General features: G+C 38.5%; 1 protein-coding gene across 4 annotated transcripts in view; it reads right to left on the bottom strand.

The window, feature by feature from the left end:
- Positions 1–17,919, bottom strand: part of KCNT2 (potassium sodium-activated channel subfamily T member 2) — a 157,987-nt gene extending 140,068 nt beyond the window's left edge. For all 4 annotated transcript variants that reach the window (XM_087733437.1, XM_087733438.1, XM_087733439.1 and 1 more), the window contains exon 1: positions 17,615–17,919. In XM_087733437.1, the coding sequence (XP_087589563.1) occupies positions 17,615–17,709 (95 nt within the window). In that variant the 5' untranslated portion in view covers positions 17,710–17,919. The remainder of the gene's footprint in view (positions 1–17,614) is intronic.
- Between the last annotated feature and the right edge of the window lie 220 nt (positions 17,920–18,139).

Below are 18,139 nucleotides of genomic sequence, written 5' to 3'. Positions count from 1 at the left end.
TTAAATGAGATTTTTGCCGTTTATCTCGCTGTGGGCTAAGATTCCATCTTTGTATCTCATAAGGCAAGAGCAGATGTAACAACTTTGATTTGTGCTCTTTTCAATCTTCACCCCTTTATTACAAGGAAATTAGTCTATTTTGGTAACTTTTCAATCTCAGGTTTTCTAAGCAGGTTTTCCTGATAGCACCCAGACTTACCCAGGTATTTTCTATTACACACAGAACTTAAAAATTACTTTAAAATGTATAGCGCAAACACAAGAGAGCTTGGTGGTGGGTGGGAAGTAGAATGGACTTCTGTGGAAGGCATGGCAGTGCTCTCCCTGTAGGTGCTGGCTTTAAGCTGGACAAGTACGAATTATCCTCTCTGCACCCCTGACTTACTCTCATCCTTCTTCCTTTTGCCCTCCTTCCACACCCATCTGACTCCTAGGCTGATGGGTTGTATTGTTTTTATTAGTGATGACTCTGCACACCATCAGTCGCTGAACTGTGCGATGCCAGAGAGGTAGCTCTTGTTGGCCTTGGGAATCCCTTGGAATTGAGGGAAATGTTCATCAGAAAACCCTCTTTCTGCCTCCTTCTGGGCACTCCTTGTGGGTTCAGGGTGGGTCTCCTCAGCATCATCGAGCTGGGTTTTGGCATAAACTCCTAGCAAGTGTTCAGGCGAGGGCATTTCCCCAAACTGAGTGATCTCCTTTCTCACTCTGGCAGACCAAAGGGTCAACCGTGTCCTGGGGTTCGTCAAGCCCAGCATAGCGAGCCGGCCAAGGGAGGTGATTGTCCCACTCTACACTGTACTGGTGCAGCCCCACCTCGAGTACTGTGTGCAATTTTGGGCACCTCAATGGAATAAGGACATCAAACTATTAGAGTGTGTCCAGAGGAGGGCGACCAAGATGGTGAAAGGCCCCGAGAGCAAGACTTACAAGGAGCAGCTGAGGTCACTTGGTTTGTTCAGCTTGGAGAAGAGAAGGCTGAGGGGTGACCTATTGCAGCCTACAACTTCCTCAAGGTGGGCAGCAGAGGGGGAGGTGCTGCTCTCCTCTCTCTGGTGACCAGCGACAGGACACAAGGGAGGAAATGGAATGAAGCTGCATCAGGGGAAGTTCAGATTGGACATTAGGAAAAAGTTCTTCACTGAGGGTGGTCAGTCACTGGAACAGGCTCCCCAGGGAAGTGGTCATGGCACCAAGCCTGTCAGAGTTCAAGGAGCACCTGGAAGATGCTCTTAGTCAGCTGGTTTAGTGTTAGGTAGTCCTGCAAGGAGCAGGGATTTGGACTCGATGATCCTTATGGATCTCTTCCAACTTGAGATATTCTATAATATTCTACTGTATTCACTCTTCTAGGATTTTTTGTAATGAAAAATGGAGTGTATAATTTTTTTTAATAAGGAAAGGGAAAAGAAATACAAACAGTTTCCAAGCCTGTGTAATTCAGAAAACCAGAGAGTTCCAAGGCCTTTTTTTTTTTTTTTTTTTTTTCTTTTCTAATAGCTCAGAACTGCATGTATCCATCTTCCCCTCCTGGTACCTCTGTGACTGAAATTGCATTGCTACAGTTGGAAGTCTGAGAAATTACCTGAAAGACAATGGAAAGCTTAGGACTTGCAGTTTACCACCTGCACTGGAAGAGCAGAAAGACTATTGTTATTTCGCGTCCTGCATTTTAAACATGCTATCATCTAATCTACCCATCTAATGATAGGTAGGTCAGAGAAAACATGGCCTTCTGTTGCATGTCTTTGAGGTCCTGATTCAAATCCCTTCTGTAGCCTGGACTTCTTGTATTGTCTGTGGTCACTTGCTTATATCAGCACTCTACTCTCCAACTCTAAAATGTTACCACAAAAACTACAAATAGATAAAAGTTATAAAATCATGCTTTCATACCTCAGTGTTGTGAAATATGCATTATAATCACTAATGTGAAGGAAACAGTTAAAATGACCAAGCGTAAAATATCTTGTCTTCGAAACAGTCCAGATTCTTATCATTAACGAAGCCATGAAATAATGACTAGTTTGGGGAAATTTGTTGAGAAAGCTGTAGCCTGAATTCAGTCTAGACTCAGAGATTAAATAAATTAATTGGTCTACCCAGAGTTTTTGGTTTTGTTTTTCTCAGAATCTTTTTTTTTCAATAGTGCACAGTTGAAAAGACAATTAATATAATTTATCAATAGAATAACTTTGTTCTAGTTGACTGGTGGAAATGTAGAAGTATATCTCAGATATATTCCACTATACTGTTAAATAGTGTTCCTACTCCATTTATGGAGTCTATTTATGTCAATATTTTAGCATTTACCCACCAATCCTACTTATGCTATCATATTCTGAGTGAGATGATCAAATACCAATGGCAAATTTTCTATACCACTCTGGATTTTCTCTTTGACGCCTTTGGAAATTACCAAACTTTCAATTAATTTACTGAATTAACTTTAAACACATATGACTACATTTTTTTTGATTCTGAATATCAACTTGACACTGTAATTTTATTTTTTATCTGTGTAACATCTTATCAAAATCTCAGTCAGACTTCAGAGTAAGATTTAGATCTTCTGTATATGGTTAGAGAGTTATGTAGTAATTTATGAGAGCTTTCCTTGTAACATTAATGTGAGCAAAACTTCCTGTTAGCTACCTAAATGCCACCTACTTGAAATACTAGCTTATCTCGGATGCCAGATATTTACATTCTGATATAAAGCTTTACACACAAAAAAATTGTTAAAAGTTTCAGTTCATTATTTGACACTGTAATCTTCAGCCTGCGGTACTTTCCAAATTAAAATAAATTAAATTAAAAGAAATACTGGCCATGCTTTGCTTCATAATACAACTAAATTTCCCGGACTCTTGATACTCCATATTAGCCAGTTTACATTCTCTTAGACAAGGGGCAAGAGTACTTGAAATGGGACCTGGTGTTAAGGTTTACAAGAAAACCAAATGCTACAATATTCAGTTACCATTTTCGTATCTGCTCGTTGTTTAGCACTGGAGTTGTACAGCAGTTGTATTTTCAAAAGTGCCCAAAGCATCTCCATTCTTAAAATACTGAATAACAACAAATTAACATATTATTTTCAATATTTTGACAGATATACATGACTTATCCGTGAACTTCTCGATCTTCTAGAATATTTTTAAATTGTCAAACAATGGTCACTAAGATGTCACCTGAAATATTCTATTTAGGACCTAACAGTATGCATTGATGATAGCACTGCCATTTAAAATATATTATGTAATGTAAAAGAGAAGGGTTCACTGGCATAATGCTCCATGAACCTCAATATAGAATAGCACAGAATGGGACCAGTAATTATTAGTTGTACATACATCCCAACTTTGTAGGGGGTGAAAATGTACACATACATGTCATTTATCAAACTGAGACTTAAAATAGAATAATAAACTATTATTTCACATTTGATAATGAAAAAATCAGCATATGAATTCACAGAACATTCGTTTAGATTAGTTGTGTTTATTTACGTTTATTTTTGTATCTATTATGCCTATATTTATTCCGGTGATAAGGGGAATTGAAGCTACCTTTGAGTTTTCCATATATTCAAACATCCATGCAGTTATATCTGGTGTGTTAATAAGTTACACTGGGTCAAGGTGCAATGAGTAAAGCTGTTCATAAAGCTCGATACTGTATTGCCTGGTATGCTTTCTCTTCAACGGAAAATAACCTCTTCCACTCAGACTAAGACCCATATATATTCCCATTGAAATAAACAGGACTACTTGTAGTAGAAGGTGATAATTAATGTAAAAAAGATGAACGCCTCTCTGCAAGTTCCTTAAAAAGAAGTTGTGGGCCATGTGTGTGTGTCCCATTTCTCCATAACTGTCAGAACACTTTTTGGCTAACTTTCTTCATGTAGATTTAGTGTTTTTACAGTATTTTGATGAATACTTAGTGATACACAGGAAATTAAACTCTGGCCAAAACAATATTGTACAATACTGATGTAGTATTCTACAGTCCTGCTACACAGATCAGAATTTGTACAAATCCACTTAAGGTTGCATGGCAATCTGACGGATAAAACATCGGTGTTTCGCTTCCACAATGTATAGTCTCAACTTTAAATCTGTTGGAGGTGAAGGAATGACTATGAGACAAGGAGAGCATGGCAAATAAGGAATAGAGTTGGTGTTTGGGGTTTTTCCGTTTGTGCATAATTTCTAAGGAACAATGCCTTTTACAGGTTGTCTACATTAGGTTTTGCAACAGGAGATAAATGCTGAAATCTCTTTTTTGTCCTATGATCTAAAGTGAAAACTGATATAGAACTTTTTGGAGTGTGAATCTTTCTTTACTTGATCAGAGGAGCAGAAATGTACTTGAAAAAGATTTTTCAGCTTTGAAGAGATTAGACTTCCAATTAAAATCAAGCTTTGTTCCAATTCTCATCAAACCACTATTCAGTATAACAATTTAGCCTTTCTTCAGTTTCTTTTGATGGAAGGATTAAAATAGCCTCTTCAGAGTTACTTAAAGTCATTATGGAAATTTACTGACCAAGTTGAGTAGTAAATGTACATAGTCCTTTTCATCTAAAATAAATATCTAGCTAATTCTGATCGTTCCTCACCTTCACATGAACTTCATTTATGAAGAAAAAACCCCCACAACAATAGACAATGAAGTCTAGTTTTTATAGCTCTTTCTTTACTCTAGTCATAGCTAGCAGTATTCCCAGAGGAGAAATAACACTAGTTAATAATAGTACTCTTAAAGATAATGATACTAGATTTACTATTTTTAGAATTTTTAGAAACTAAAAATATTATACTATTATCTTTTGGATTGTATTCCAAAAATGTGTACTGATCATTGTCACAAAACACACTGAAGCGTGGAATAACATTTACATCAGACAGTTTAAACTGAATTTTTCTGGCGCATTTATTTCTTCTACAAGCTACATTTTTCCTTCTACTGATAGAAGTAATATTAAATTAGGTAGTATGCAAGAATATGGCATCCAAAGCAATAAATAAAGTTAGTTTAAATGTTTCATTCATTTTTTCTGTACTCTGCTCAATTCCCCACTTGTCTACAGCTTTACTTAGATGACCAATATTTGTTTATTACAGAGTAAGAAATTATAGCAACCATGCCTGACCCGAAAGGAAAAAAATAGTAAAAAGTCAAATTAAATTTGTCAGGAACTTCCCACAGATACTTGAATGAGTCTAGAAAGAACATATCTGAGATTCCATATATAGCTGAAGTGTTAAAAAGTAAAAAAAGAAAAAAAAAAGTGATACTGCACAGACTTTTTATACATGCCCAGGACCAGGGTAACTTTACAAAAAGGAGTGTCTTTTTTTCTTTTTTTAAAGTTACATATTCAAACAGTCCAGACTTGCAATCTGGAAACACTTATACAATACCCCAAAAGCTGCCATTAGAATGCCAACCACTCTGAGAAGTAAATACAGAGCTGAATCTGAGATTGTCACAATTTCCCTGAAATTATGGGAGCTGTATACTCTTTCAGTCTCCCACGATCACGTGTTTAACAGTGACACAAAGCACAAAGGCGAATATTTAAGAGCTAAATACAAAGAGGAGGAGTATTCAGGCAAAGACTCGGAAAAAGGCAGAAAACAAAAGCCCAATACTGATGGCAGGTGTCTCGCCTGATGTTTTCCACAAAGGAAAGGTTGTCAGAGACTCCATTGACTCCACCAAATCAACAGGAGAAATGCACTGATGACGTTTCCTGCTGATGATGCTTCCTACAAGAATTGTGCATTGATACATATCTATTTTCATTTGCTAGTATTTAAAGGTGTTTTGGCTCCAATGTTGTCATCCAGGTGGAGGATACAATCGATAGGATTTCTGAAGTAATACTTGCAGCTTAACATATGTATACACTGAAATATATCTAACAGTGGTGTGGAATTGCTTTCTCCCTTTCAAACACAGCTTGCTGCACAGTACAACCATGGCATATGATTATTGTTTTACATAAAAAAAATTTACAAGATTTTAATACAAATTATAAATGTCTCATAAAGGCGTGGCAATGATTCAAGAACTTTGAACACATAATAGAACAAATATTTTAAAAGTCACTATTATCTCTAAAATGTCACTTGTCTGATAGTGTTCTCTCCACAGCTAACAGGGTATGCATAATTACGGACTTCATATAAATCTCAGTCCCCTTACTCAGAGTGAGCTATTACACTTCCTGATTAATCATAAGGCATGGTTTTAATTGTCTTTTCATTAGATTAAGAAAAATTTAAAATATCCATTTTCACAATATTTTAAAAGTTTAATTCTGTCATCTTTATTCATGTTAAACAGCACTTACTTAACATCTCAGTATTCTGTGAAGTAAAATGCTGCTCATCAGTAGTATGGATGGTATAATAGTATGCCCAGTATTTAATTTTTCAAAATAATAACTTCAAAATTTCATAATGTGCCTTGTATGTGTTTAGAAAATAATTTAGTGGGTGCCTTCAGAAAATTGGCCTGTTTGATGTAAACACTTCTTTCTTTCCTTATATGTGACTTCCCAAATGAACGCAGAAATTTCAGAGTTTGCTGGCTTTGGTGAGAGTCAAATTATTTAACATCTCTTTAGCAAACTGTATTGGTGAGGTGGGTTAGGACAGGTATTTTTCTGTCATCTTGTTCTGGAGTCTTATATAGATCTTAACGCTGATCAGACTTAGGTGGAATATATGGATACAATGAGGAGACATCTGTGTTTATGAACTGGACTAGCTGTATTGATATTAGGAGGTCTGATAACCAGTCGTCCAATGTCTAGGGCAATACAAGAAGGCACAGTAGTACTTCCAGCTCCTTCTTCTCTCCATACAACCATTTCTATCACTGTAAAGTGGCCCTGCCATCTTAGAAAGGAAAGGAATTTCTAAACGCTCAGTTCACCTTAGCCTGAAGTCAAGTAGCAGCAGGTTGCTAGACAACTCTACATCCCCAGTCATCTCTGCTTTGGAAGAAGACATTTACCTCATCATTTTTATAATGGTGACCTTCTAACAGCTCATTTTTGTCTGAAATTAAGAGCAAAACCTGAGGTCTCAGCACACAGTCTCAGACTAGCCCATGGTATATGTCAGAAGACTGCCTATTAGAGGCTCACCAGAGTTCCCTCTCTCCTACACCCTCAAAGATACTTCCTCTATACTCTGACACATTTCTAGTAGCCAGCCTTGTTCTTCCCACCACTTGCAATACTCTGCCAACATCACACTAAAACCCCAACATTCTGAATGACCAGTTGAGCTAGTCACAAAGACATAAAAATAACATCACTTGAGTTTTCACAGACAGTAACTGCCACGATTAATTGTATTAAATGAATTCATAATGTCAGCACAAATTTAACTTACTTTGTTGTTTCTTCCTGGACTCACTGTGATCTGTGAACTCCCAAATAAGTGGAAAAATGGGAAGCAAAAACTAATCAAGCCTTTAAAATTAATTCAGTGCATTTTGAATGTTGTTTGTATCATCTTAGCTAAATTGTAATTTTCATGCAATCTATGGTCAGTCTCAGTACAAAAATAAATGATCATGTGGGTCACTGTTTGAATACAGTTTGTAAATTAATTCCTTGATGTCAATGAGATACATGATATCTGGAACTACTCTTTTGAGATAAGCTTCATTGTTATGATACTCTTAGGTGGGTAAAAAATCTACTTAAATTTTCATAGTCTTTATAAAGCCTGGTTGACTAATCAACATCTGCACATTACAGAATATTTTGTTCCACATTTTGTGTTTGAATTATCTTTTTCCAATGACTGCTAAGAGAACAAAACAGGAATTAAAAACGGGACTGTATCTACAAAAATGCTTTTTAAAAAGTTATTTGTTTAACTGATTAAACCCCTTTGAACAAGTGATGAAATGCTAGATTGTTGTACACAGTGAAGACATAGCCTGCTCACTTTTCAAAAGGGTACATTCAGCTAAATATAGAGCTTAGCCTTTAGACCATCTCTGTTATAGCTGTCTGTGCTTGATGGTGAGAATTACAGGGCAATAACGATAAGCAACCAATGAATGCCCTTAGCTTTTTTTGAATTTGGTGTGAAGATGGGAAACTAAATCCCCTTCCAGAGTCAGGGAATGTTGTATATTAACAGGTGCTGTCACATAAGGAACAAATATAACCACAGTTTTCCATTTGCAACTCAGCTTGTTGTTTTTCCCATCTGCATTTGTTTCAGATTTGGTTTGGTAACACTGCTTTTATCTGTGCTGCAGTTTTCTCTAGTCACAAGGGGAAGAGAACACAAAGTGAGAAAAACATAAAACCTCTAGAACATTTTTGGCTATTTAGAACAATAAAAGAGTGAGGCTATTTTACAGTGTTTACTCCTTATTAAATATTTTAACAATAACTATACTTTGAAGGAGCTCTGTAACTTAAAGCTACTTGAAGTATGGTAAGTGCTATTAACTTTAACATCATAAAAAGCTAAAGGGCAAACTCTTTTCTTTGCAAAAAGACAAAGTGGTTTGACTCAGGGTACAGAATCTAGGAGGCAGGGCTGGACTTTCCTGGCAGAGCTAATCCATAGCAAGGACTGTTGCTCAAATCTTGTAATTGCCCCTGCCAGGCATATGATCCTTGTGCTAGCTGTTAGATACGCAGTTATTACTGGCTAAAGCTAGCAAAAGACTAGTAAGACCCAGGCAGAGAAGCAGGCAAAGTTTTCTTCTTTCTGCTAACCCGGTAGATAACTTGCACTGATCTTAACCTAATGCCTTCCTTCCCCATCTACCATAGCTTGATACTCGGCAAGTCAAGTCAAGCACAATGATGTCAGACTTAGCAACCTGCTTTCCACCACAAAACTACAGCACTTCCTAACAGATATCTCTGTAACTGGAGGCAGGATTTGTTCCTCAAGAGATAATTCTGAGTAAATAATAATATCACTGTTTTTATCTGTGAGTATAAACACTGGTTTTTGTCTCTTAATGACTGTTTCTGTTTTACTGCTACTTCCCACCAGGAAGTTGACTGCTAACATAATTAGCAGATGATTGCACGGGGGAGGCTGAAATCTTTAACAGCTGTTTTAAGGCACTCTGTACCAAATCTTCTGTGCTGCAGAACATTTACAGTTTTTGAATGGCATTCTCTCCAATGACACAGAGATTATGGGCCCATGGTGTGCAGGCCTCTGGGAAGGACTTAACTTGCTCATTTACTTGAAAAAATATGAAGAATCCACATTTAAAGCATCTAGTGGATTAGTACAAGTACTTAGGCATACTGTATATATCAGAATTCAGTACAAAAGATCACCTTTAATTGTGAAGTCTAGAAAGCGAATATGTAGTGATGAAATGGTTGGCAGATTTATTATACAATAAAACTATTCTGAAGCTTCAGACACTTCCGACGCTCCAAGTGATCTATTTCTTTGTTACAGGATAAAAGGGAGACAATATGCATCAATGTTACCATTTGTTACAGAAGAGTCATTCTGAGAGTAATGCATAGTGCAGCACAGAAGTTTACCATTATAAAATAAATAATCATTGGCTGTAATAGAACAATAATCATAAAACTAAGAGAGAAACGATTTGGGAAAAAACTGCTTCAGTTCCCCATGGAGTATTACAGCGTCTGCCAGATTTAAAGTAGCGTGTACCAAGTTCTAGATGGAAAAATAAGAGCTTTAGAGTAATAAGTGTATAATTAAGTAATGATTGAAGTACCAAGCACGTTTACAAACTCTGCATCATGTTGTCCCAGAGGAGGAAGGCTACTTGATTTGTGGGAGTTTTTAAGCTGAGACACTTAAACTTTTTCTGCACTAGAAAACTTTTGCTGGGACATACCACCAAAGTCTTCCTCGGACAGATACAGTTGTAACAGCACTGAAGTGTTCCTCTTCTATTTCCATGTCCTTCCCCCAATTCCAGTATGTGCTAGTTTAAGTGGAATATAGAAACAATGCATTTTTGCTTCCCTTGTTGTTGCAAGAATTATGCTAAAACAGAAATTATATGAGGCTGACAGAACTGCCTTCTACAAAGCATTAGTTCCTCTTCCTTCCACACAAATAAATTGATTCTCTCTTTTATCTGTAATAGGGACCTAATCCTAAGATAAATTTAGAGGGTAGGTGAGTACAGAGATATATTAACAGTTTACTTACATGGGACTGTACTCCTAAACGTGCCACAACAGTGTAAACTCAGACGTCTTGGTGTGGCTGATGCAGTGGTTTTACAAATGTTAATGTTTTTCTTTAATGCTTTTTTAATTTAGGTGGCTTTGCACAGTAAGAAAGGGCTTGGCCTGTACATGCAGCAATTTTTTTCAGGGTTTAGGGCAATTCAAACTTTCCAACTACTATTGTGCAAAGTCTCACTGCAGATATGAAAACACTTGCTCTCTTAGCGCATTAGACCATTAAGATTTTGAGCAGTTTCAATCCAAAATCAAGCTTTTAAAATAGAATTTAGGCTTCTAAATCACTTTATTTATTTTGAAAATTTACTTACAAGGATAAATCAAGATAAATTTGACAATATTTGCTTAAGTCCTTTTATTTTGTAGCCTCTGTTAAATAGAAGAACTCATAAAAGTTAACATGTTTTCTAAAATGAGGAGGTCAAATTGACTGAAGTATTTCTTGAAGAGGAGGATTATTTTGAAGAAACCATAACAGAATTTTCTTTTGAGGAAATTATAATAGAATTTTTGTGCAAGTTGAATCTAGACTCAGATATTTTAAATCACTCAATTCAGAAATGTGTGGGCTTTTTATCCCCTTTTAGTTTAACAACCTCAGGTGATTTCCAAAGGGAAAGGCAAAGGGAGGGCTTTACTCACTAATTCACAACGTGACAAATGACTGTTAAAGTGCCTTCTGAGATTTACAATAGGGAGTTGTTCCTTGAAAGTCACCAGTCAACATGACAGCCAGCAGTATACAATTGTCCAAGTGATGTGTGGAGGTGTTTTGTATTATCTGAATCTCTTTCCTTTCCAGATAGGTGGTAATGTTCATTTATGCAGTAAGCACACCAGAAGGGAAAGCTGATTTTAATTTAATCCTTTAAGTATCCAAAGTAAGAACAGTTCTTGCACAAAGGTAAAATTTAGCTCTATAGTTTCATCATGAAAGTATATACTGTAGCAAAATGACTCAAATTTTCATCTCAAAAGCAGGATTTTAAATTTATTTTCAGCATGGGTAATGTGTCTATATTGGCATTGGAACTGGTATGTTCCAATACCAGTTATGTGTATACACATACACAGAAAAGAAAAACATTACAGAATTGGAAAATGTAAATTTTTGTTCCATGACTGTGAAATTGTAAACACTTATTGCAACAGCATATAGAAAAGTTATGAAATCTGATGCTTTGAAGGTGGGGGTTGGAAAATATATTGGGTTTCTATGTTCATTTTTTGTTCTTTCAATTCTATTTGTTGTATGTGATTTTGAAGTGGCACAGTAATAATGATTTTTTTGCTAGAACATATTAGCTCTGTATACAATGCTAAACTTCAACAGGCAGCAGAATGAAACAGTAGTATAAAATAGATATTTATGATTGTCAAATGATGTGTTCATATGACAGACCGTATTAGTTCAGCAATTCAACGCTGGAATGTGTACTTCCTGGTCTCTTAATTAATATTGCTAGAAATATTCAGCATTGATAAAATTTACCTTTGTGTGCAAGGTCCAAAGAAAGCCCAACATACTGCTTAATCTTACCTAAACCCAAAGGTACTTAAAAATGTAAAAGGTATATAAAACAAAAAAAACCTATATATGTTTTTATGAAGTCAATAAAACGAATCTCACTCTGCATATTTTAAAAACATCCGTATGTTTCTTTCTCTTTGTCTTTCTCTAAAATGTTGTGGGGAAAGAATTGTTCCAATAAATCTAAGTTCTTTAACAGCAAGGGGTTTTTTTACTTTTTTAAGGACTCTGGGACAAAACACACTTATTGCCTATGTATAAGGGCTATACTGCGTATTTCAGGAAGGAAGGCACCAAGCATAAGCAGGTCTGTGCTTTACAAATGCATCTCTCTGCAACACAGTCCACCATGTATGCGTAATCTGAATATGTGACTGTGCAAGAAATATAGCAGACCAGAAAGAGAGGAACTAGCATCACAAATGGGAGAAGCAGCAGGTGATGTTAAAGTGTAGAGGTTACCTTCACAAAAAAATGACTTTGACCCTCTCCTCATACATCTTTAAGCAAGTTAAACTCGCCCAGGCACAATCGCAGGCACTGACATTAAGTGGCACAAAATAGCCTACACACATATCAGAAAGCTGTTTCAGCTTCCCAAATTAGGTGACTCCATGCAACTTGTCTGCTCCGAGTGTTTGCTTGGACACTCAAACTGACAAATCATTCCTGGGCACTGCAGTGTTCAAGACAGTTTTGGCTAGCTGGCTACAGCCAAAGCCTGCAAAGGAAAATTCAAACAGTTTACTAATATAAGCAGTCATGCTTCAATGGTGGGAAACATTTCTGGCTTGCTTGAACTTACTAAAACAAATGAAGCTTTTATATCTTTATAAGCTTCTAAAGAACTGACTAGACATCTGTACATAAATGGTTTAAGAAATGTGAGGTAAATGTGCTCTGCAAGATACTCAAGCGCTGAACTTATATGACTGACCTCACTAAAAAGGCAGTGGTATCGACAGAATGTAAATGCTTTTTTATTTTTAACTTAGAATTCTTTCTTTACATCTCTAGTATCCTGTCACTTGGCTATTTTGAAGTACACGATAACTATATATGTACACAAGAAAACATTTTTTTGTGAATAACCTCTTCATTGCATCTTTCCAAAGCCTACATGGGAACCTAAAAAAAATCCTCTTTTCTTCCCTCCACTGAGAAGGACATTAAATATGTCAGGTCTTCACTAGGTAGGATATTTTCTACTTTTGTTTCCGTTGCTCTTCAACACAGCTGGTAAGACTAAGGATTGATGGTCAGAAGGTTTATGAAATGTTTTATTACATAATTTACTGTTACAATCACAATTCAGTAAAACCTCACAGAATTAATAGGTGAATAACTTATGTTAATCACTGAGTTCCCTCTTTATTTCTGCTTGCTTCCCCAGCAGCCAAACTGAAAGACAAATTGCATTATGATGATCAAGAAACATCTCAGAATATCCAGCAAATCAAGACAGTTTATTTCAGTTTCAGATACTTTCAATAATGAAAGCAAAAGGTGAGATTCACAAAGGGATATTAGCGACATTTACAAAATCAGCGAAAAAGTCGATGACTCAATCTTCTCTTTACCCTCAGCCCAGTGACTGGGATATTTACATGGCGTAAAAACATTACTGGGATATTTACAAGAAACCTGGTACACTACCCTACCTGCCACAGAACTCACCCACTTGACACACACACACACTCTAGCTACTGGGCTGATCTTTTACATGCTGTCCTGTGTAAGCTTTTCAGATTAATCCAGGCAATATTTAAATATTTTATGTAGTGACAGGAAAACAGGTGAGTTTTTACTCAGGGTTATCTCTCTGAATAAATGAATATTTAACTATCCCATATAAAATGTGTGTACGGTAAGCATCAAGCTTCATCTCCACAGTTTTCAAAGGGAACCAGGTCCTTTGAAAGTGTAGCCCTTCAAAAAACAAAACTGGCTTTAACATCCAATTTTTTTCAGGAAAAAAATCACTCAGCAAATTCAAGAATGTTAATAAATTATTTGAAATAGTTTATTTACTGAACAAATATATTTGCCAAAGATTCATCATGTTCTTCTGCACACAGCAACTTCTTTTATGAAAAATAATATACCATCCAATTTGGTGGTTTGTGGAATATGACAGCCCAGAACCCATCTGTTACTGAAGCCAACTGCAAGCTTGGTTAGGAATCTAAGCTATGCAAGAAGAACTGTTTTTCTGGGAGAGAAATGCAAAAGCAGCGAGATGGATGTTACTGTATTGGAGAAGTATAGGTAAGAAATGGACTATGAGCTAGACACCAAAAAAAAGAAAAGAAGCCTGAATGAAGCTCCACCACAGGAGAAGTCCTCGAGAAAAAATGAAGATCAGAAATCTGTCTCCAAACAGGTACAGATCTAAGAACAAAATTCCTGAATCAGAGTCCTATTACATTCAGCTAAACATTATAGCATGTGTGCATTTTATAAATGCATTTTATAAATGCACACATGCTCATTTAAAAGAAATAGCTGATCAAACTCTCCACCTAAAGAAACATAACCAGTACGGTTTCAAAATCGGGTACTATGCTTATGTCAGAAATATATCTTTCAGCAAAAAAGAGGAGAGCTCTGTATCATTTCAATCATATTTATTATTAAATACTACCGTATGACTTATGGGCAAACTATGCTACCAAAACTGTGATTTGGTGACACAGAATGCTGGGTGGTTTGTGGCAGATGAGAGGAATAATTCCATCTCCTCTCCTCTTTGCAGAATCAACAAGCATCTGAAAACACAGAGCCAGAAAAAAGAGAGCATCTTTCCAGAAAGGGCAGAATGGAAGAAGAAAAGACAGAACTCAAGGATGAACAGACTGGGAAGATCAAAAAGGGAATGGGATTAAAGATGGAAGACAAAGAGTTCAGCTGGTAACAGATTGGTAGTTCACAGACCACACAGATGGAAAACCCTTGATATACATCAGACTGCCGGACTTGACAGCAAGTGGAAGTAAGAAGTTGCAGTGAACTGGAAATATGCAGAAAGTTATTTCCACCATCTCGGCCAAGGGCCAATAACATCCTAAAATGAATTATCTTGATCACTTGCCATTGCGTAGCCATACTATAAGGCTACTTCAACTGTATTTTAGTGTTCAGATATTCCATTCATAATGTTCATTCAACTGAAGGGGGTACAAGCAACACCTTTGGCAATATCTATGTTGCACACTAATTAGAATAGAATACAAAAGATGCGCTTCACCAAAACCAAACTTGAACCACTAACATAAGTGTGCACAGAAAAGACAAAAAAGCAAGCAATTAAAAATAAGATATACTTGTGTAATTCTAATCATTACTAACTAATAAGCAATTGCTCTCAGGGTCCCCACAGGTCTGCATTCTTTCTCATTAAATATTTCCTCAAAGTATGTCTAATATTGTAAATATTCCATTTGACAATATTTCTAAGCAGAATATGTATGCTTTTTCTGTAATGGATAGTAGCGAAATACCAGCAACATACGACTGGACTGTTATTTCAGTATTAAAAGTTATATCCTCCTGTACAGAAAAACAAGAATCTGGACAAGACCCTATTGTAAGGTGGACAAACAAAATACAATACTCAAGTATTTTTTAAGAATGGACTTTGTTCAGTTAATGGAAAGCTAGTATCAGACGAGACTGCTATGGTAACTTGCAGAGCTGGAGGAGAGAATGCTGCTATCACAGCCTCATGGAAAGCACAATCCTGATTGCATTGTGGGGAAACAACTGCACAGCCTTCCTGCCACAGTGCAGCTGCATCCAGCCTCAGCACAGGACAATACTTGAAGATCTAGAAAGCCATTTCCACTAGCCATTTTCAGTCCTGGGTTCGTATTTTATATTTCAGATGTGCCAGAAATCTTTCTTGTAATACTTGTATGAATATTAATGAAATAATTAAAAGTAACTTGTTCATTTTCCACTAATCCTTTGCTACAATTTTCCAACAATAATCATGCTCTATAATACTCTTATGCTATAATTCTGCTATCAATATTTTTTTAAGGATTATTTATTTTCATTTTGTTAAGTGCACATAGACTTGAAGTAGACATTTCTATAGCTAAATGGATGCTACGGTTTGTGAAGTTGCTTATACACTACTTCCTATTTGAGATCAGATCATGCTTCTTCCACAGAAGGTAACTTCAAGTCAAACAACTGCTACCAGGGAAGTGCTTGACAGAAGTTTAAACTAGAGCTGGCAAAAGTGTTAAGCCACAGAGTGGTCCAAAAAGGTGTATGGAGAATATTTTGTTTATTTTAGCCATCAAAACCCTAGCTAAATAAATAAAGTTGATAAAATAAGAAAGATTGCAGGTATTTTTTCCTATTCCAGTAGAAAATAAAATGTAGGCATAAGATGCTAAGATCTACATTTTCAAAAATCTCAAAGAATACTGCAGTCAGAAGTTACGAATACAGAATATACTTATGGTTTAATTATTTTTTAAACTATAAAACCATGCTTTGATAAACATATTCTTTAACTCTCCATTATGTAGTTACAATGCTGTCATTTCCAACCAACAGCATTCATTTTTTGTGACTGTCTTAAGATATCATTCACCATTTCATAACTGTCTGAATAAACATCATTTGTTTAATTGCTGCAATGTATAGCATATTCTCCTAAACAAAGGTAATAATTAGTTACATATCTGCACGATCTTGTGATTATCAATCAGTAAGAATCCATCTTTCTTTAGGAAAGTAGCCAAAATCTAAACGTTGTAGACCACCATTAAAATCAAAGTTTCTGACTGCTGAGTGAGAGATTCATTCTGACAACGTAAATATATTGAATTAACATCGATCCAATATGCCATTACATAGTACCAGACAATTTTGCTTTTCTGTCATTTGACCACAATAAATTGTTACTACAAAGTGTTTCTCACACATAAATTTTTAAGATGGGATTGTTTAATAGCCTGGTGACACACCAGGTTGTATGGTCAAATAGAGCGGCATGGTGCTGTTTGGTGTTCATGAATACAGTTCATTTAGCATTTTGAAATTAAACACACATTCCTGGTTTGTTTGTTTGAATATAAGTTTTTGTTTTCCTTTTAAAGACATTATTTGACTTGAGACAAACAAACACATTTTTCTATTGGTTTGTAATTAAAGATGCTGACATTCCTTGAAATAATTCATAGAGGAATAAATTAATGGTAGTTACATCCAAGCCTAGGATCCTAGCATGAAAAGAGACTGCATGTAAAGAAGCATGCACACTGGGCAATAAAAACATCCAGTGACGCCGGCAGTCAGCCTTTCGACAAGCGGCAAAACCGTATTTTGTTTGGGGCTTCCCCTCGGTGCACGTTAGCATCCGGAGACGGTATCGCACCTGTCCCACTCTTCCTCCTTACCGTAGCCGCCGGGAAGAGAAAGGCACTGCCCTTCTGCAGGGGCGGCAGTGCCCCGACGGCTGCGGGACGCCCAGCGCCTCGGTGAGGGGCGCCGGCCCCGACTCGCCCCCGGCTGCGGGGCGGGGCGCCGCAGCCCCTCGGCGGCCGTCCCATCCCGTTCCCGGGAAAGTTTTTCACCGGTGCCGGCCTCCCGCGGGCGGTGCGTGCCTCCACAGCGCGCCGGCCTGCCAGCAGCAGGGCCGCGCGGTGCCCGGGCACCCCGCTCCGCCGCCACCCCGACCCTCCGCGGGGGCCGCGCCGCCGGGCCGCCCCTCTCAGGCGGGCTGCCGGAGGGGCGGGGGGCGCCGCCCGCGGAGCCCCCCCGCCGCGCCCCCTCGAGCTGTCACCGCGGCCCCCCGCGCCCGCGGACCGCGCACTCACCTGTCGTCGCTCTGCCAGCCCTGGTCGCCCAGCAGCAAGTCCCGAAACCGGTACCGCGGGGGGAGCGGGGGCACCTCGCTGTCCAGGTCCACCATCCTGCCCGGAGGAGGGGAACGCCCGCCGCCGCTCCCCTGCGGAGGGGCAGCCGCCCCCCACCCACCCAAACGGGCGGGGGGAAAAGCCCAGCGAGGCAGGAGGGGCGGGGGGCGGGAGCGGCGCGCGGCAGGTTGCCCCCCAGGCGAGCGCGGGGGCTGCGCGCACAAAGGCGGCGGGCGCGCGGCGGCGGAGGGGAGCGGCGGGGTCGGCTCGCGCCGCGGGGCGCGGGCGGCGGTTCAGGGACCCCGGGCTGAAAGTTCCGCCTCGCGCCGCGGGGGCCCCGCGCGGCCCGCCCTAGGGGGAGGCAGGTGCCGGCGGGCGGCGGCCTCGGCGGCGCGCGCGCCCGCCCACCCACCCCGCGGGAACGCGGGCGCGAACGCGCGCGCACCGCCCGCCGGCCGCCGCGGTTGACAACAAAGAGCCGTCCGC

This window comes from Nipponia nippon, unplaced genomic scaffold (assembly GCF_047370975.1).
Source record: "Nipponia nippon isolate SJK-2023a ecotype South Korea unplaced genomic scaffold, ASM4737097v1 scaffold_5, whole genome shotgun sequence".
In the NCBI taxonomy this organism is placed as follows: Eukaryota; Metazoa; Chordata; class Aves; order Pelecaniformes; family Threskiornithidae; genus Nipponia; species Nipponia nippon.
This window is presented reverse-complemented; position numbering and strand designations above follow the sequence as displayed.